Source organism: Elgaria multicarinata, chromosome 17, assembly GCF_023053635.1.
Source record: "Elgaria multicarinata webbii isolate HBS135686 ecotype San Diego chromosome 17, rElgMul1.1.pri, whole genome shotgun sequence".
In the NCBI taxonomy this organism is placed as follows: Eukaryota; Metazoa; Chordata; class Lepidosauria; order Squamata; family Anguidae; genus Elgaria; species Elgaria multicarinata.
Window position 1 is genome coordinate 10,092,022 of NC_086187.1, and position 21,529 is coordinate 10,113,550.

Sequence of the window (21,529 nt, forward strand, 5' to 3'; positions counted from 1 at the left end):
CAGGTGTGCTTGCATATGTGCTTTTTGTTTAAATACTTCCTAAAGTAAGTTCCCCCCACTACCATTGCATGCCAAATTAGCAGGAGGAAATGGCAATATGTCTTTCTCAAGCAATGCCTCCTCCCTAATTCTCACCATCAAGCAATACTCCTCTTTGGAAGTAAAATTCATGTGCATGAAATTAATAGTTAATTGGAAAATAAAGGAAGATTTATCTGCACTTTGAAGACAATCAAAATGAAACAAATAAAGCTGTGATGTCTTTTCAGCAAAACCTGTTAAGTAAATTTAAGGATTTCCTTAACTCAGATATTTATTTATTTATTTATTTTATTTATTTAAGGATTTTTATGCCGCCATTCAGCCAAAAAAGGCTCTCACGGCGGCTTACAAAAGTATTTCTTGACAGCCCCTGCCCACAGGCTTACAATCTAAAAGACATGACACAAAAGGAAAGGGGATTGGGAGGGAGGAGGAGGAGGAGGAGGGGGGGGAAAGGAAAGCAAATTCAGGCACTACAATCTTAGTTGCAAAGTTCAGCAGTTACAGTTGACAGCAGGAGGGAGGGGGCTCTGAGCTGGAGCTGGACCCAGGCACGGTGGAGAGGTGCCTGGCTGCTGCTTCCTCCCTCACTGCTGGCCTCTGCAGAGATAGTTGGTAGCAGGAGGGAGGGGGCTCTCAGCTGTAGCTGGACCCAGGCACGGTGGAGAGGTGCCTGGCTGCTGCTTCCTCCCTCACTGGTGGCCTCTGCAGAGACAGTTGGCAACAGGAGGGAGGGGGCTCTCAGCTGGAGCTGGACCCAGGCACGGTGGAGAGGTGCCTGGCTGCTGCTTCCTCCCTCACTGGTGGCCTCTGCAGAGACAGTTGGTAGCAGGAGGATAGAATCACTCCACATTGATCTGGGAGCAATTATCTCCCAAGTCTCCATCTCCATCTCCATCTCCAACCACCACCACCCCAACACCACATACCAAAGAAAGAAGCAAGGTAAAAGCACATACGAAAAGCCATGCTGGATCAGCCCAAAGACCCCATTAAGTCCACCAGCCTGTTTCCCACCCTGACAAATCAGCTGCCTGTATGACGCCTAGAAACAAGAAATGACTTAGAAAGACCATGTGGAAAAGGAACACAGGGCTCCTGCATCTTTAACAGTTGTATTGAAAGGGAAATTTCAGTAGGTATCATTTGTATGCATGGTCTGCGGTGAGAGGGAAAGAACATCAATTCAGATGAGAAAAAGGGAGAGACGTACTCTGGTGCTATGAAGAGCGTGTATCTTTAATGAAGAATCTTCTTCATTAAAGATACACGCCCTTCATAGCACTAGAGTATGTCTCTCCCTTGTTCTAGTCATTTGTATGCATGCAACACCTGGTGAAATTCCCTCTTCATCACAACATTTAAAGCTGCAGGAGCCCTGCCCTCATTTGTATCTGGTCCTCCTTTCCATATGGTCACCCTAAAAGGGAGCCACATCCTTCTCTGCCTGCTGTTCACCAGCAACCTATATTCAGAGTCATATTGCCTCTGATCTTTGAGTAGTGCATAGCCATTCTGACTGACTACCTTAAAATTCTTTAGCTGGGAACCTCTTTTGGAGGATCTTGGGGGCCCACATTCCAGTCATGAGCGGAGCTGAGGGTAAAAGGGACAGAACCAAAATTACACCACCACCACCCCAAAAAATACCAGCATATTGTCACTTAAAACTCTTACTGCCAGTAACTAAGCCTTTGGGGAGGCATTTACACCTTCTAGAATGGAAGGAAGCCTGTGCAAATGCTGAGAAACCAACAGATGATTGGCACATGAGGGTAAGGAAAGGTGTGTGGTCATCTGGTGAATCTCAAGAGGGCTGGATTGGGACTGCAGGAGGACCGGATTAAGGCCACAGGCCTGAGGTCCCTGACTCTTGTTCTAGGTCATGTTAGGGCAGACTTCACTATAAACTTAGTTCTGGTACTAAAGCAAATTTATGGCATGAGTGATACAGACTTAGGGCATGTCTACACCAACCATTTATCCTTATCTGGACAGAGATTGCCTAGCTACAGTTATCCATGCTCTGATAACCTCTCATTTGGATTACTGCAATGCGTTATACGTGGGGCTGTCTTTGAAAATGGTCCGGAAACTTCAACTGGTACAAAACAGGGCAGCACGGTTACTAACAGGGACTGGCCGACGAGACCACATTATGCCAGTCCTTTTCCAGCTTCATTGGCTGCCAGTCCAGGTCCGGGCCCGATTCAAAGTGCTGGTATTAACATTTAAAGCCCTGAACGGCTTGGAGCCAGGTTATCTGAAGGAAAGCCTCCTCCCATATGTACCTGCCCGGACCCTAAGGTCATCCTCAGGGGTCCTTCTCCGTGAGCCCCTGCCAAAGGAAGTGAGGCAGGTGGCTACCAGGAGGAGGGTCTTCTCTGCTGTGGCACCCCGGCTGTGGAATGAGCTCCCTAAGGAGGTTTGCTTGGCACCGACATTATATGCTTTTAGACGCCAGCTGAAGACGTTTTTATTCTCCCAGCATTTTAACAGTCTATAAATAAATTTTAACTTGGTGTTTTAAATTTGTAATTTTGCATTGCTGCTGTTTTTATCTGGTTGAGCTTTTATATTGTATTTTATATTATGGTTTTATACTGTTGTTTTATACTTTGAATGTTTTTTAATTTTTGTGAACCGCCCAGAGAGCTCCGGCTATTGGGCGGTATAAAAATGTAATAAATAAATAATAAATAAATAAAATAAATAAATTCTGTGGGAAGAGCAATGGGTGCTATGGGGAAAATCTTCATTGCTAGTGTGTGTTGAATTTTATTTTATTTTCAGCCAGTTGATCGTTTTAAAGCACATTTTGTCACCCCAAAATGCCATGCGGAGGTCAACAGCCAACTCATAGGAAGAAAGGAAGATGCCAGGAATAGCTCCACAACTGAGCTTCTCAGCAACAAATTCACAGCAATCCCATGGAAAAAAACAAAGAAGCTGGAGAGGAATGCTGAGCAGCTAGACAGGCCCTGCTTAGAGTTCTTTGGCTCAGCCAACATTATTTCCTTCAACCTTGTGCCTCTATCAAACAATCAACCATTTCATTTATTGTTGCCACAGATCTCTATGCTACCTCTAGGATCAGAGGCAGTAAGCCGATGTACACCATTTGCTGGGGAACATGGGCAGGAAGGTACTGTTGCACTCATGTGGATTTCCTGTTGACAGTTGTTCATCCACTGTGTGAACAGAATTTTGGACTAGTTGGACCCTCAGTCTGATGGTTCTTCTAATGTTCTTGTCATAAATTCCCAAAACGACGTTTACATTTTCCATATGTTGATATTACAATTTAGATCTAGATGTGAAAAGTACACCTAAGAAATCAGCTCTCACGTTTGCATAATTTTAAATAACACGAGAAGCTCTTTCCAAAAAGAATGTAGTTAGAAAGTACAACATGGTTCTCTATCCTTTCTCTTACACACATTTACTGTAGTAGCCTTGTTTGTTTGTCTTAAGCTGCAGGTGGTCAACCTATTCATGATAATACTGCTTTATGAGTTCATTGTTACACAACGCTATAAGACTTTACTCCAGTAGTTACAGGAAAGAGTTGTTTGGAGAAAGGCCAATAGTTGTCACCGTGTACTTATGTTCTAATGATTGTCTCATAAAGATCTGCACTATTTCAAAGTGGTGCTATGCAAATTTGTGCTCGATTGGTCTAGTATAAACTGTGCTTGTCACTCCTTATATCCTACCTCATCTGTTTTCTTGTTTCCTGGCTACTTGACCCAAGTGTTTGCTGCGATCCAGCTATATCATTGTCATGAGAGAGAAATCATTCTCTTCTGCCGTTCCCCTAAAACGACTGGATCATCTCACTGCTTCCACGTTTAAAAATGCAATATGTTTTAATGCATGAGATATTTATTCTAATGGATGTCATTTCAGACTAGAAAAGGCAACGTTCTAGTACCCTATGGAAGGCGTTTACTTGCATACTCTATTGAGTCAAATTGGTACCTTAAGTAAATGCTCTTAGCTGTGGGATACGTTTGTACATTTATGAAGATGATTATGCCTTGGTGGGGTCACCGGTAGAGCTGAGCCGAAATTTCTCAGAAAACAAACTTGATGAGATGTTTCTTTTTCTTATTCACTGTTTTCGGAAAAAGCAGTCCCTTCGCAGGATATTGTCTGAAACATTTCTACTACTGGAGGGTGGTGGCTCCTATTTGATGGAGCTGTGAATCCAGTCTGGGTTTTGGTCAGAACCAGACAGAACTATCCAGAACTAACCAGCCAGAACTATTTCGGTGGGGCTGTAGATCCATATGGGTTTCAGTCAGAACCAGCCAGATCTATCCAAGGTGGGGATACGGTACAGAACCTTGGACAGCACCTTTAGAATTCTGGCTGGTTCTGACTGAAAGTCCAAATGGATCTACAGCCCCACCGAAATCGGAGAAACCACCATCCACTGGCTTTTACCATTGTGGAGGGGTGGCATGCAATGCCCCAGAATGACACAAGCCTGGGGTATTGTGGAGAATGGAAAATGGTGGCCAGGCTGCCAACAGGAAGGACGGAAGGAAGAGAGAGAGAGAGAGAGAGAGAGAGAGAGAGAGAGAACCTGCACTAATGGCCACAGGTAATGTGGAGGCCCACCCCTGAGAAACAGTTGGAGAATTTCCCATCCTCCTGGAGAAATTTGATGAAATGATTCCCATAATTTCTCTATCCACAGACAGGGTGGAGAATTCCATGAGGCCATTTGCACATTTTAAGGAGATGTAAAAATAATGTTGAAGCAGCCTGGGGAAAAGGAAACTTTCTATCCTGCCCCCACCACCCCAAGAAGAAATGACGGCAAAGGAGGGGGGGACTTGAGATGTAATATCTGATACTGAAGCTCCTTCACATAACATGAATCAACACTTTCCATGTACACCCCTTTAAGGATTTACTCAGCACAACCCCCACCCCCTGGCTATATTCTTCAAGGATGCTAATTAAGTACAACCTTATGGGCAAAATGATTTCATGGAGAATGGTGCCATAACTTATCATTTCACACCTTACTGCTGTTTCTTTTCACCAATGTGTTTGGACAACTTGGGCTAAAAACATAGCAAAATTAAAATAAGCATTGCTCTTAGAAGTTCATGAGACTACGGAGTTTGAAAAGTGAGTGGAATCCACTCTAGGTTCAGCTTATGTTCCTACCACCATCATAACAGCAGCAAAATACAATTTCATCAGCACCTGTGCTGTCACAACCAAAGGTCCAAAACCCAAAGCATGAAGTGATATGGTGATGTTTTGATTTGTTCTTCCACCTGGCCCAAAAATATTATACGTAGTGAATATTTACTTCTATAGGTTAGCAAATATGAGTTTTAAGGAAAACAGCATGGACTACCATGAAAGACATTTGTTCCTAAGATTTACAGGTTTACATCTTTGAAAATATGTGGACCCCTGTAAAGTTCAAAGACCGGAACTGTAAATACCTCACATTTATATCCCAACCTTCCTCAAGGAGCTCAAGGATGTGCCATTTCCCCCCTCAAAACAATTGGCTAGGCTGAAAGACCATGACTGGCCCAAGACCACCCAGTGAGTTACATGGCTCAACAGAGATTTGAACCCAGGTCTTCCCACCCCACCCGACAGTCCCATTTCTAATTAGGTAACTTCTATATCCCACTATGCCACATTTCTAAAATTAACTTCTTCAAAAGTGATAATCCATGAACATAAAAAAAAATCCAATAACATAAATAATTAATGGTGGCATGCTACATGCCCCAAGGTATGCAGGCAAGGTAATACTCATGAATTAAAACCAAAATGGAAGACAAACATTGTAATACTTATTTACAATTATTGCCATTAGCAACAGCAGTTGCCACGACACAATTTTACTCCTCTGTTCTCTGTAGTTTTGATGATCAGTGTAAAAATGTAAAAAAACAAAACAAAAAACCAATTCAATTATACATTATTATTTTCTTGCCAAAGACATGATGCAACAGGGCCATATGGTACGATCAGCCTATATACTATTTGGAACAGTAAACAGTTGACTAGCACAAATCCTATATATAGAAAGACAGAAGAGATGAGTGCAGGGATTGAAGAACATCTTTGGATAATCATGGAACTCTCTACCGGTTTCATTTCAATATGAAAGCCAACAAAGCAGGTAATATCTCCCTGGGGTGACATTTAGGAAATGAAACTGATCCACTGAGGATCTCTCCACTTTTTGCACAAACAAATTCAAAAACAAACAAACACAACTACAGTGCATGAGGCTATAAAGCACACATTTTGTAAATAATACAGAAAGACACAGAAAGGAAGAGCACATATAAACATAGCACAAAGTACTTTATACTCCTAAGCACTTCGTTTTTATAACAGGAGAGGTATTTCATGCTGTAAAGCAAACAACCGCACTGCCGCTACTAATTCAGTGCTACCAAAAAACCCACAAACCCCTAATATTGCATTTTGCATATAGAGAAGTTTTTAAATTGCTCTCTTAGCAACAACTCATTATCTTTAACCATCCATAAACAGAAATTTAAAAAAGAAAGATGTATCACTCTATCAAGAATCATTTAATACGTAGGGGAGGGGGGGAACCATTTGAACATAATTTAGGTAATTTACTTAATATCAAATTTATGCAGGCACTGGGAATGGTACGGTTCTCATTACTTCAATGTTTGTTGTCTCTTACAACATGACAAAAATATACCACACAGCCTCATAACAAATTTGCATTGGACATTGGGCTGTCTCTGTGTGTACAGGCTTAAATTACATAGATTTTCTTTAAATAATAAAATAATAACAATCTCTATGTACCAAAATTGCATCAAATCGCATACAGTTCATAGTAGGTTAAATGCAAAATGTGTACACAATTTTGTTTTGTAAATAACGATTTGCAATCAATTGATTTCTGCTGGGATTAATTAAAAGTATTAGGTGACAGAAGTAACAACAAATTCTTCAATGGCCAAATTATGAACAAAACCATTTCCCCTAAAAATAACAAAGTAACAAAAGTTATTAGTAGCAAGTGCCCTGTGGCTAATCCGGCTAAGCCTCTCAGGAACCAGGAACAACTGAACACTTAAACTTTTAAAAAGGGATGCCCATTTTAAGATAGCAACCCTGTCAATGTATAATTCAAAGATGAAGATATGTCATGTAAGAAAAACAAAACCATATTAAAAGAGAAGCACGTTCTCTGCCGTAGGAACGAGTGCTAATTTATATGCATAGCCCATTCAAAAGAAAGTCAAACATCACCTCTAAAGATAAAGTTCAGGCAAACTTCCGTCGGAATGAGGGCAGGACAATTTACCGCCCCCCAGACCCTTTGCGATCTCCAATCATTTGGGTGCATGAAGTAAAAGCCATCCCTCCAAGCCACTGACATCCGGCAAACACCTGCTTGGCTAAACAGAAGTGCAGCCCTTGCAGAGAGTTTACACACTCTCAATACCTTTTTATCCCTAAAATGAAAAACACCATTGCTACGCTTCCACAAGACGCGCTCCAATCTCTATTCTAATCACACAGCAAGAAGCCAAATGCAGACACAAACCTCCTTTGCATTAATGTTGCCACGCCGCTGAAGGCAGCTACATAACAACGGCAGCCAAACATGTCAATTTGTGCCTCCCCCCACCACCACCTCCACGTACACCCTTCCACACACCTCCACACCAAGCCCTCTGCACCTCCGGTTGCAAGCTTCATGCCTACGCTCTGCATTATTTGTAAGGGATTCCTTCTTCTGTTTCCCCACCCCGTCTCCCATCTCTTGCTCTCTCTTTTTTCTTTTTTTTTGGTGGGGGGGGGGATGTTCAAAACCCTTCTTTCCTCCTTACCTGAAGGGCATCTCCCACGACTGCAATTAACTGCCAGGATTTCATTGTCGGCTGCAAACTGCCTCTTCTTTCCTCACCGGGAGAGCACAAGACAAGTAAGGGAAACCAGCGAATGGCCCCCACGTGCTGGCAATATAAATGAATACAGACATCTGTCGGGCTCACTGTATGCCTGCTCTGTTCTTGCTTTCTCTCCCCCCCCTCGCCCGCCCCCTTCTGCTTGCCTTCACAATGCTCGCATCAGGTGCTACTAGATGCACCTCTCTTGTTCCGCAGCTCCAGGAAAAGGCTCAAAACAATATAAGTGCAACAAAGAGAAGGAAGGGGGTGAACGCACAGGGACGAACAAAAGGGTCACTGAAGCAGGGCCCGAGCGAAAGGTGGCCCGGGCTAAGCTGCTCTCCCCGCACCTCCTGCCCCGAAGGCCAAGTATTAATCAATATGCCATAGAAGAGGACACCCCCAGCCTCGGACTTTTTCCTGACGCTCTATGCAGCTGTGTGTTGGGCTCCATTCTCTCTGTCTCCCGCACGTGTCGCTTCCTTGCTCTTTCAAGCATTAAATATGTACCACATGACAGAATAGGGCACCTTGTACAGTCCTCCGTGCCTTGCACTTGACAACCAATTCTAACTCATGAGCAATGGAATATCTGAAGGCAGGATGTAAGCACTTCCAATTATTTACGCCACGTCTGCATTACTCAGAACATTTACGGGACAGCCTGGATAGCTCCCGTTACGCTAATCTGTATCGTGTATTGTTTCGCAGTGTGTGGATATATCTATATTTACACAATCTTTCTCGTACTGATGCACAGTGGGGGGACGGGACACACGACAACAACACACACCTTTTGCATAACTCCTCCTCCTCCTCTCTGTGTCTATGTGTCTGTCCAATCCATGCACATGTGTCATTATTTATTTACTTTGGGCTACAGGAAATCCAGAGTTGTAGGTCAGGTTTGACTTTTTTTTAGTTAAGGCTGAAAGCAATACTCGCTGAATTCTATGGCGGGAAAGGAGGAAGTTAAATTAGGAACTCTACTCAAGCAAAAAATCTTTACACTGCATAATTAGTTTTGTGTTTTGGAATGAAATATAGGATATGTGGTTTTAACGTCTATTTATAGCATAGGTTTGCTATATAATATATGTATGCATGTAGATGTGTTGTGTATCCAGGAACCTTTTTGTAAACATGAATCTCTCTCTCTGTGTGTGTGTGTGTGTGTGTGTGTCCATCCCACTGTGCCCCAAGGCAAATAAAATAAAATACAGGACAGCTTGAAGAAGAAGTGAGGGGGGAAGGGATTTATCTACAATACACTGACAATCCAGTTAGAACATATTTGACTGGTTTGCATTTATTAATCTGTTTCACAGTAAGAAGACAGAAAAGAGTATCTCTTATCAGTTGAATGCTGCAAATCAGGGTTTGGGGGTTGGATAGATGGTTCTAAATAGGATTCTCCTCTCCCCTTTCCCAAGTAGGGGGTGGAATCATTTTCCTCAAGCAGAGCTAAACAACGGACATAATAAATTGCAACGCCTAATTTGAATTGCTGCAAACCAGCTCTCACTATGATATTTACAGTTCAATACATAACATGGCAGTTACAATACAACTTGGGTGGAATTTTCGCAAGCATTCTCCAGACAAAGTGGCTAGCTGTGATCACCTTATTAGTGCAGCCAGGAGCCTTATAATTTTCATAATGTAATAGTCATTTCCAGCAATGAAGCAGGCGCGCACACACTTCGCATCCATATCTATCAATTAGGAAAGGGAGAAGTGAGTTTTCTATATATATATATATATATATATATTTGAAAAGTAAAGGAAAGTACTCTACGGGTATACAAAACATGATAATGGGAACAAAAGCTATGATGAAAGATGTAGAGGAAACATTTTTTCTTGACTGTTTATGATGGCAATGATTTTACCTACAATTACTTAAATGGAAAAGTATCCCAGAGGAGAACAGTAGGTGTATGCTGAATTTATACTGAATATGAAGCAAACCCATATAATAGATTTGGCTTGTGCGATACCAGTTTTTACTCAATTCAGTTCAATGAAGGCGCCTTCCCGGTATGCTGGTTCTATACTTATTCTACATTGCTGCTTAATTGTCTGTTGTTGTTAACCACTTTGAGAGCCTTTGTGTGGAAAGGCAGAATACAAATGGATCAAATGAATTGTAGTGGCAAATAGGGAAAAGCTCTTGTTGTCATCACCTTGGCCTCAGCTGGATGGGGCGTTCTCCGAGAAGCAGATCAAGTTACCAGGATCTCACCTCAGTGTGGACCCTGGGGTCTCAGCTAGTGCTGTGCACAGAGGGCCTCTCGAAATTCTCCACACCATTTGTGGGTTGAGAAATTGGAGAGGCAATTTCACAGAATTTCTCCAGAGAGAGGAGAAATTCTCCAACAATTTCTCATAGGTAGGCATCACCATAGGCAACGGTGGTGGAACAGCTTCTTTCTCTCTTTTTCCTAAGGGCTTTTGGGTTTTTTGCACTGTATCAACTGTGCTGGCAGCCTGACCCCCATTCTGCATCCTCCACAATGCCCCATCTACCTAGCATCACTCCAGGGCTTTGAGGGGAGGGAATGCAGCCACTACGAAAAATAATGGTGAATAAAGTTCTGAAATGTGTCCTTGAATTTCTAGGATGTAAGAAAAGAAAAATCTCAGGAATTTCCTGAAAGTTTTCTTTCCCCCATGAAATGAGTTTCCATTTTCCTGCCTTATTCTCAGGGCATTTAATATATTTTTATGAATGTGTATTGGTGGTGTTTTTGACCTTACCTAATCACTGTAAGGTAAGGTCAAAAACACCATCAACAGCACACATTCATAGAAGTTGTAAAATGTCCTGATAATGAGGCAGAAAAATGGAATCTCATCTCACTTCACATCACATCTCACCATTGCTCTACCGTCTCCCTGGCTGCCTACACTTCCTGATCTGAAAAGGAATAAATTTATGATATCTTACCCTGGGCGGGAAGTGCAGGAAGCCAAGGAGCTACAGGCTGTCAGAGAGGTGACTGTACAATGAAGGGCAGGAGGTTCACACATACTCCTCAACCATCTCATAAGTAAGGTAAGCACAAAAACACTGAATGAAACCCATGATAATTTCTCCAAAACTTCTTCTCCTTTGAGATTCTTTTCAAAAGCAATTTCTTCCATATAAAATTAAAGTTCTCGTGGTCAAAATTTTAGGCACAGCACTAGTCTCAGCTGCCACAGAAGACCCCTGCAGAGATGTCAGTATACACTGAAGCCAGGAGGAATCAACCCTGGGAGGGAGGGAGGTACAGAATATCAGCACTGTGGTCACCCCAGTCATGGAACCTCTTGAACCTTTGAATCCAGTCACATCCAGAAGGCTATCAAAGGCTAGTAGAACTGATGGCTACGTGCAACCTCCAGTATCAGAGGCAGTAAGCCTGTATACACTAGTTGCTCAGGAATATAGGTGGGAAGGTGCTGCTGCACCATGTCTTACTTTTGAGTCCCTGGTCAAAAGTGGTTGGTCACTGTACGAACAGGATGCTGGTCTACATAGATCCTTGGTCTGATCCTGCATGGCTCTTATGTTATTTCCCATTGCACTGTGCTTCCGCTTTGGACACTCCAGAGTTTAGGGATAATTAAGCAAACATTGGAGAGAGAGAGAGAGAGAGAGAGAGAGAGAGAGAGCTCTTCCCTTGTGTTGCAGGGATTCCATTTTCCTAGCAATGCTTAAGCTGTGTAGTATTTGGGCCATCCCGTTCCTTACTCACCCCACTTAAAGGCCATATTACAGATGCCACTATTGCATTTAACAAGCACAGAGACAGTGGATGGATGGATGGATGGATGGATGGATGGATGGATGGATGGAATAGCCACCATGATGGAATAGAGTGAGTGGGATCAGGATTTTGGCAGGTGGAGGGGAAAAGTTTTACCATTTCTCCCACTATGATCCTAAAAAAATCACGCCCTTGATCACACACACACCCCGGCCTCATAATGGACCTGTTGTCCTGCCAATGAAAATAGCAACATCAAGTGTGTGTGTGTGAGAGAGAGAGAAGGGGGGGGAGAGATTGTAGCAGAGGGAATAAGGGTTGAATTCCTTTACCCTCCATACCATAGCGCTGATCAGCCCCCAAACATAAAAGTTATTTCAGTTCTTTTTAAGGAAGCACATGCACATTAAATGCAATAATGCATTGTGCATGTACTTCACCCTTCACCCCTTCATTAACATCACACCTGCACCTTTATCTGCTGCTCCTGTTGGCCATCCATTTCTATGTCCAGGGACAATGCTTCTTTCCTAAAGGTACTGGTTGCTTTGTGCCAGGGCTACATGGGGCCCTGCAAACAGGGAGGAGATGGAAACAAGGTGAGCCCAGAAGCTTCCGTTACGCTTCAGAGCTCTGGGATCACACCTTGCAGGGCTGGTATTGACCTTTTCCCCAGTCATGGCAGAGATCTACATCTTGGGTCAAATATTGCGGTCCCATCATAGTAACACTATATCCATCTTGCACATGTATACCTTGTAGGACACACAATGGCATTTGTTGCAGTATTTTGGATAATGTGGAATAAAAAGCAGGAAATAACACTATGGGCCTTGCTAGAGGAATAACGCAAGATCTCGTCCTTATTCAGATGGGAGCTGCAATAAACGTGAGCCGTAATGAGCTCTGGAGGAGAGCTGTTGCGGCCGCCATTTTTTTTATTTTTAAAGAGGCAGCAGGAGCCGGGAAAGGTAAGTAGTTTTTTTTAAAGTCTCCTTCTCTCGACCCCGTTCTCCTTCTCCCACCCGCCCCCCACCCACAATGTCTGATTCCCCCCCAATGTCCCCCAGCCCCGTTCTCCTTCTCCCACCCGCCCCCCACCCGCGATGTCCGATCCCACACCCGATGTCTCCCACCCGCAATTCCTCCCCCATGTCCCCGGCCTCCGTTTCCTGCCCCCGATGTCCCCGGCCTCCGTTTCCCGCCCCATGTCCCCGGCCTCTGTTTCCCGCCCCCCCATGTCCCCGGCCTCTGTTTCTCCCCCCCATGTCCCCGGCCTCTGTTTCCCACCCCCCCATGTCCCCGGCTTGTGATGGCCTCCGCTGCTGAGTCCCCGGCCTGTGATGCCCGGCCGGGGAATATGGCAGCACCGAGCATCACAAGCCGGGGACTTGGCGGCAGAGGCCAACACAGGTCAGGGACATGGGGGTGGGTGGGAAACAGAGGCTGGGGACTCAGTGGCGGTGGGAGCGCTGCAGCCCGTCTGCCGCTTTTCCCGGCTACTCACACGTAAGTGCAGTAGCCAGGAAAAGCGGCAGACTGGTCCACACGCGCGTGGTCCCGGCCTCAGCCCAACCTGAGGCCAGGACCACAGGATGAACCGCGCTACAAGCGGTTCTGGTTAGCGCGGTTCCAGGGCGGCTCAAGCCCTGGCTGAGGCCGTTATCCCCTGTGCATCATTTGGACGCACAGGGGAGAGCACGGGCCTCGCACCGCGCTAACCCCTGGCCTAGCAAGGCCCAATGAAAGAGGTATATGGAATGTGTAATATGTCCCAATGGTTATCAGTGCACTTCAATATTGCTATAAAGCAGTAGGGTAGGTCTAACCTAAGTGTAGATCTGGCCTGAAAGGTGAGTTGGAGAGAAGAAAAATGAAAGATGGGTGCTGTTTAGGCTCGTGCCCTGACTGAGGCCTCAGTTAGACCTAGTGGTCTAGCGGGACGGATGGGTGAAGATCTTACAATATTTTTATTGCGAGATCTCCCCCTCTGTTTACACATGATGACCTCAGAGGGCAAGGACTTCGCGGCCACCATTTAATTTTTTTCTTAAAGAAGAGCACACAAACGCTCATGCGCAGAAAGGTAGGGTGTTTGAAATTTAAACTTAATTTTCCCCCTTCCCCCACCCCATGCACGGGTCCCAGCTCCTCGCGAGGAACCAGGACACAACCAGCAATGCCTGCCCACACGTTCTGCGGTCTATCCCAAGACCATGGAAAAAGCGAGCTAAAAGGCGAGGGCGAGATCCCAAGGCAAGAGAGGGATCACCCCTCCCTGATCCCAGGATCCCCTGTGTGTCATGTGGATGCACAGGGACGATCCCGGGGATCGCCCCGGGATTTTGCCCCATCTAGCTAAGGCCTGAGTCTTAAGAGGAAGGCAAAGTTCCTGCACATCTACTGAATCCATACATTTGAGGCTCAATTAGACTTGTTTTATACACTTGATTATTGGATCAAAATCACCACCAGCAGCAGGAACAAGAACTGTGACTTGGGCTGATGTGTAGACATCTTGCTAATTATTTATATACCTATGCAGCAGCAAGGCAACCTGTGCATTCTATGCATCCAGCAGCCGACTAAAGAGAAAATATCCTCCCACAGAGAAAAGGGAACGTGGAACTTCAATTAGCAAAGCATTTATAGAACAAACACACGGGGGCTCCCTACGCCTGAAGGATTAGGACTGAAATGATTTCTGTCTACACTCCACCTAATGATCCAACAATATTATAGAAGGCAAGCCTAATGAAGCATATTCCATTGCAAACGTTAGCATGTGATTTATGGCGTGCGTACACACACACACACACACACAGAGGCTTATTCTGAAACAGATTACAGTTGACATCTGTGGGTCTGGAAGAGATGACGGACTTGTGACAAAGCAAATCTATCACACATCATTTCGACGCTTCAGAACACAAGGAGACCTGCATTTTGGGATATGAGATTTTAAACTGCTTGCTTTGTTTTGTTTTAGTTTTTGTGAACACCCCCACTAACAACAACCTGGAAATCTAATTGTTAGAAGGTGATATATAAATGTTTCAATATACAAACAAACACACTATTGTAAATTGGTTCACAATTTAGGGTTTGTTGGTCAAGCAGGCCTTATTGGTCAAGCAGACATAGATGGATGGGCTCTCAGGACAGGTGTTCAAGGGATCAGGACACTCAGCCTAAGGAATGTGCTACTCAGACTGTACTGAGCAAAATAACTGGGTACACAGTGCATAGGGTCTGTGTTGTCCCAATATCTCTCTGGCCTGAGGCTTTCAAGCCTGAGATTCCTGAGCCCCACTGAGGGTTCAGCTGCAGGTCATCAGAGATATTCTGGCACTTTGGTGCTACTCTGGATTAGAGTTTGGAGAATCAGCAAAGTTTGAGCTAATTGGAGTTCTCTGTGTTGCACCCCCAAAGCTCAGTCTTTCGCATTAACATTCCTAATTGTGAGCTGTTTCTTGTTGGTTATTGTTCAAATGAGGAAAATATGCAATTGATTACTCTTTAAAAAAATATGTCTGTTGACTAATGTGTGAAAATGCATTTCTCCAAAACATGCATATTTAAAGTCTACATTTTCTACAGCATGCCTTTCAGGAATGTGTACACTTTGCCCCCAGAGTGTGCAAATGGGGCAAGTTCTAGTCACAAATGGACCACAACAAAATTTAGATGTATCCCTACTTATGAGGAAGGCCGTGATCACTAGTTACCGTTTACTCAAAAGGAGCTCTCTAACTCATGAGGAGTCCATTTTCTTCCAGCTCTCAAAAGTACATTTTGTCAACAAGATGCTACTGGCTTCTACACCTTTTGGTATCAAAAGACTGGGTGGTTGTTCAGCCTTCTGTTTTGACTTCCTGGGTGCCTCATGGACCACTGTTGCCAAAAGGTGTGGTGTGGCCTCTTCAAGGGTGTAAGAAGGGCCTATAGGAATGCTGTACTTGAAGGGTCTCATGGAGTTGTCACCAACACAATACTTACCAGAGGAGAAGTCCTCATGGCCAGAGTCATCAGTTTTATAGGTCCAAGTGGAACCTAGACAGGGCCATAGCTCAGTGGTACAGCACATGTTTAGCATTCAGAAGATCCCAGCTTCAATTCCTGGTATCTCCAACTAGGACAGGGGAACAAAAATTCCTTCCCGAAACCCGAGAGAGCCACTGTCAGTCATTGTCAAGAATACTGGGATAGATGTACCAAGAGTCTGATTCAGTATAAGGCAGGTGTGGATGTTCCTATGAAACTTAATTTGCTTGACCTCTCCTCACCTGGTAGCTCAAGCTAACTTCTGCCCATCCACCATGGTATTGTGGCAGCACAAAGCATACTAGCATTTATTTTCTCTGGGGAGGTGTGGTACAGAATGTAAGATGTCCAGGTCCCGCTGCTAGAGTCCCCCAGTTTGAGGTCCATCAAGTCAGAGCAGGGTTGATGAATTATCATAATTGTTTGAAACCATGTTTAAAACGATCAAGAGGAAAAAGTTCTACTTCATCTGTATAGGTGAGAAGTTCAGGGGCTGTAAGCCTCAAACCATGAGGGAAGGGCAGGGATGTGTTCAATGATTCTTCCCCTCCACCATATTCTTGTCCCTCCACCCCACCCCCCTTACACGTCTTGGGAGAGTGGATATCTGCAGAAGGAATCCTGCTCTAGGAATGTAGGATCCACATGCAATTTTAGAACCCTGGTCGAACAATGTTCTAGATTACTTGGGGAGGCTGCACGTGTAGAGAACTCTCTCTTCAGACCACACACATGATGCATAGAACATGCTGGGACCAGGCAACAGGGATGTAACAGAGGGAGTGGAGTCAACAAGCATGTACCTGATCTTCCTTTATGTGATCTTCACTGCATAGTAGCTTGAGTGCTTAATAGGATCATAAGAACATAAGAAGAGCCCTGATGCTGGATCAGACCAAGGGTCCATCTAGTCCAGCACTCTGTTCACACAGTGGCCAACCAGCCATTGGCCAGGGATGAACAAGCAGGACATGGTGCAATAGCACCCTCCCACCCATGTTCCCCAGCCACTGGTGCACACAGGCTTACTGCCTCTAAAACTGGAGATAACACACAACTATCAGGGCTAGTAGCCATTGATAACCTTCTCCTCCAGGAATTTATCCAACCCCCTTTTAAAGCCATCCAAATGGGTGGCCATCCCTACATCTTGTGGTAGTGAGTTCCATAATAGGACTGTATTCAATATCAGGACACAGTGCATAGAAGTCTGTAGTAGACAGACTTAGTTCTACGACTGTTCAAAGCATTGTTGCAATCCCTGCCTCTCCATGGGAAGACAAGCTCTGCTTTGGGCCAAGTACACAAATACTTGGCCCAAATACACAAATAGCCTCATTCAACTAGAAACAGGAAGTGCCAGCTTGGTTCGGGATGCCTTGTGTTTGGCACTTTGGCCTGGTTATCATCAACTGGCATTAGCAGACAATTAAAATTGTCCTTTGTCCAGAACAACTTTGAATCACAGCCACTTGCAGGGTTTTGCCCAGTCTGGTCTCTGCAGTCAAAGGGCAAAAAGACCCATGGCTTAAGCATGGCAATTATGATTCAGCAGTTAAAAGATTTGTGGAGTAAGAAATTAAGAACACAGAGGGGTGGAAATTGTGACTGTAGCATGGCACAGCAAATTATTAATCTCTCTCTCACACACACACCACACATGAACCCACAAACACTTTCTCTCTCTCTCTCTCTCTCTCTCACACACACACACACACACACACACACACACACACACACAAACAAGCACTGCTTTGCAATCCATGAAAACACCATCCTCCACTTCTCCATCACTCAATGTGATGGGCATTTGGCATTTTTTAAATAAAGAGATTATCTGAAACTGGAACTACATGTTAAGAGTTGCCATTTGGCTGTTGTCAAAAGCTGCAGCCCAGCATCTCCTCGGCCTTCTCCCTCTCAGGGACCACAGCCATGATGTGACTGCAATACGCAATGTTCTCTTTGAAACCCGTGAAGAGTGTTTCCCTAAGGAACAGCAGGAGGGTTAGGGGATTCCACAGATCCTGACTTAATAGCAAGGATAGTTCTGTTTTCATCAGAGTTCATCCAAACGTTCTCCATATGTTGTCCAAAAAGAACTCGAGATTTATTTATTTTTAAAAAACTATTTCAATGAATGTGAGAGATCATAGAATCATAGAATCATAGAATAAAAGAGTTGGAAGGGGCCTACAAGGCCATCGAGTCCAACCCCCTGCTCAATGCAGGAATCCACCCTCAAGCATCCCCAACAGATGCTTGTCCAGCTGCCTCTTGAAGGCCTCTAGTGTGGGAGAGCCCACAACCTCTCTAGGTAACTGATTCCATTGCCGTACTGCTCTAACAGTCAGGAAGATTTTCCTGATGTCCAGCTGGAATCTGGCTTCCTTTAACTTGAGCCCGTTATTCCGTGTCCTGCACTCTGGGAGGAGCGAGAAGAGATCCTTGCCCTCCTCTGTGTGACAACCTTTTAAGTATTTGAAGAGTGCTATCACGTCTCCCCTCAATCTTCTCTTCTCCAGGCTAAACATGCCCAGTTCTTTCAGTCTCTCCTCATAGGGCTTTGTTTCCAGACTCCTGATCATCCTGGTTGCCCTCCTCTGAACACGCTCCAGCTTGTCTGCATCCTTCTTGAATTGTGGAGCCCAGAACTGGACGCAATATGAGGCCTAACCAGGGCCGAATAGAGAGGAACCAGTACCTCACGTGATTTGGAAGCTATACTTCTATTAATGCAGCCCAAAATAGCATTTGCCTTTTTTCCAGCCATATCGCACTGATGGCTGATATTCAGCTTGTGATCTACAACAATTCCAAGATCCTTCTCGTTTGTAGTATTGCTGAGCCAAGTATCCCCCATCTTGTAACTGTGCATTTGGTTTCTATTTCCTAAATGTAGAACTTGGCATTTATCCTTGTTAAATTTCATTCTGTTGTTTTCAGCCCAGCACTCCAGCCTATCAAGATCACTTTGAAGTTTGTTTCTGTCTTCCAGCTATCCCACCCAATTTTGTGTCATCTGCAAATTTGATAAGCGTTCCCTGCACCTCCTCGTCCAAATCATTAATAAAAAACTGAAACTGGTAGACTTTTCCATCCAGGACCGGGGCTTACAATGATTTGCTCTTAAAAGTCTAGGTCAAATCCCTATGCATTCCATGCTAGTGATAAATTAGGGTCTCCATCATCTTTTTCTTCTTCTGACAGGTTCCAAATCATTAACAGCTATATGGCAGGCGGGCATATTATGGTCCACTTCATGGTGGGAATAGCTTGGCTATTGAATCTGGCTGGTCTAGATAGGTGAGTATTTCATTTCTGTTTAAGGATTTATCAAAATTTGCAAACTCCTTCACATTTAAGAGAGAAAATTATTGAGATCCCCCCCTTTTTTTTAAAGCATGCAGGAGAAATTAAACTGATCTATATGCTCATTGCTATATAAGAGTCCTGATCATTAATTTCAGCAAGGAAAAACCTAGCAAGCTTTTTTACACTTGAGTCAATGGAAGGAAAGTACACATTAAAAACTGTGCAGCCAAATGCGTACGAGAGCCAGTGTGGTGTAGTGGCTAAAGTGTTGGACTGGCGGGAGATCCGGGTTCTAGTCCCCACTCGGCCATGGAACCTCACTGGGTGACTTTGGGCCTGTCACAGACTCTCAGCCCAACCCACCTCACAGGGTTGTTGTTGTGAAGATAAAATGGAGAGGAGGAGGAGGAGGATTATGTATGCTGCCTTGGGTTCCTTGGAGGGAAAAAGGCAGGATATAAATGCAATAATAAATAAATACCTTTCCCACTCAAATAAATAAACTAATAGCTTGCAATCACGAAGGGAAATGTGCAAGAGCAAGCTTTGAGGTGAAATTTAGGGAACCTCAATGAGCTGAGCTTTGCTGATTCTCCCATCCTATGTCCTCCAAGACAATGTAACAACTAGGGGTGTGCTCCACTCCATTACGGATTCCCGGATCCGAAGTGGAGCGGGCCGATTCGGGCCTCCAAAGCCTGGTTCCGGAGCGGATTGGGGGAGGTCCGGACCGTTCCAAAGCTTAGGAGCCGGGTAAGTGGGGAGGGGAGCTTACCTGACTCCCCCATCTGCCGCAGACCGTTCGGCGACTGCAGCAGAGCCAGGTAAGTGGGGAAGGGGGGCTTACCTGTCTCCGCCACGGTCTGTGTGGTGCCTTCAACTGCCAGCCAGGCCTAAGGCCATAAATAGGATTGGGCGGCAGTCGAAGCCGCCGCTTGGACCTTGGCGACAGCGGACAACGGAGCCAGGTAAGTGGGGGAGGGGACTTACCTGGCTCCGCCATCCACCGCCACCACCACAGTCCGTGCGGTGGCAGACGCCGGAGCAAGGTAAGGGGTAGGGGAGCTTATTCGCCCCCATTTTGTCCCCCCATCCCCACTTACCTGCCTCCGCCGTCTGCCACAGAGGCAAGTAAGTGGGGAAGGGGGAGCAAAATGGCGTCCAAATATCAATCCGGACCTCCAGATTTCGCTTCGGATCCAGTTTCTTGACCGAAAATGTGCATTTTTAAACATCCAAGGTTGATGTTTTTGTTTTCAAATGAGAAAAATTGCACACTTTTAAAAAGGTACTGTCAAAAAAAAAAGCCTGTGCTTGGGAATGCAAATGACACAAAACGATCTTCAATGAAGAAATGCAAGTGCGTTTTGTGGATAAAGCTGGCACATTCCGAAGTTTGCAATATTAATTCACAAAATGCATTGTTTATTCGTTCAGTCGCTTCCGACTCTTCGTGACTTCATGGACCAGCCCATGCCAGAGCTTTCTGTCAGCTGTCGCCACCCCTAGCTCCCCCAAGGTCAAGTCTGTCACCTCCAGAATATCATCCATCCATCTTGCCCTTGGTCGGCCCCTCTTCCTTTTGCCTTCCACTTTCCCTAGCATCAGCCTTTTCTCCAGGGTATCCTGTCTTCTCATTATGTGGCCAAAGTACTTCAGTTTTGCCTTTAATACCATTCCCTCAAGTGAGCAGTCTGGCTTTATTTCCTGGAGTATGGACTGGTTTGATCTTCTTGCAGTCCACGGCACTCTCAGAATTTTCCTCCAACACCACAGTTCAAAAGCATCTATCTTCCTTCGCTGGTCCAGCTCTCGCAGCCATAGGTTACTACGGGGAATACCATTGCTTTAACTATGTGGACCTTTGTTGTCAGTGTGGTGTCTCTGCTCTTAACTATTTTATCAAGATTTGTCATTGCTCTCCTCCCAAGGAGTAAACGTCTTCTGATTTCCTGGCTGCAGTCAGCGTCTGCAGTAATCTTTGCGCCCAGAAATACAAAGTCTGTCACTGCCTCCACATTTTCTCCCTCTATTTGCCAGTTATCAATCAAGCTAGTTGCCATAATCTTGGGTTTTTTGAGGTTTAACTGCAACCCAGCTTTTGCACTTTCTTCTTTCACCTTCGTCATAAGGCTCCTCAGCTCCTCCTCGCTTTCAGCCATCAAAGTGGTGTCATCTGCATATCTGAGATTGTTAATGTTTCTTCCTGTGATCTTAACTCCAGCCTTGGATTCGTCAAGCCCAGCACGTCGCATGATGTGTTCTGCATACAAGTTGAATAGGTAAGGTGAGAGTATACAACCCTGCCGTACTCCTTTCCCAGTCTTAAACCAGTCCGTTGTTCCGTGGTCTGTTCTTACCATTGCTACTTGGTCATTATACAGATTCCTCAGGAGGCAGACAAGATGACTTGGTATCTCCATACCACCAAGAACTTGCCAC

At 44.7% G+C, this 21,529-nt stretch overlaps 1 protein-coding gene across 8 annotated transcripts in view; it reads right to left on the bottom strand.

Moving 5' to 3' along the window:
- RBFOX1 (RNA binding fox-1 homolog 1) overlaps positions 1-21,529 on the bottom strand; it is a 1,470,150-nt gene that overhangs the window by 1,151,144 nt on the left and 297,477 nt on the right. The window contains exon 1 of one of the 8 annotated variants that reach the window (XM_063143440.1): positions 7,914-8,011. The exons of the other annotated variants lie outside the window; for them this stretch is intronic. Within the exon in view, the coding sequence (XP_062999510.1) occupies positions 7,914-7,958 (45 nt within the window). The 5' untranslated portion in view covers positions 7,959-8,011. Of the gene's footprint in view, positions 1-7,913; positions 8,012-21,529 lie in introns of those variants that run through there. 8 annotated transcript variants of the gene reach the window in all.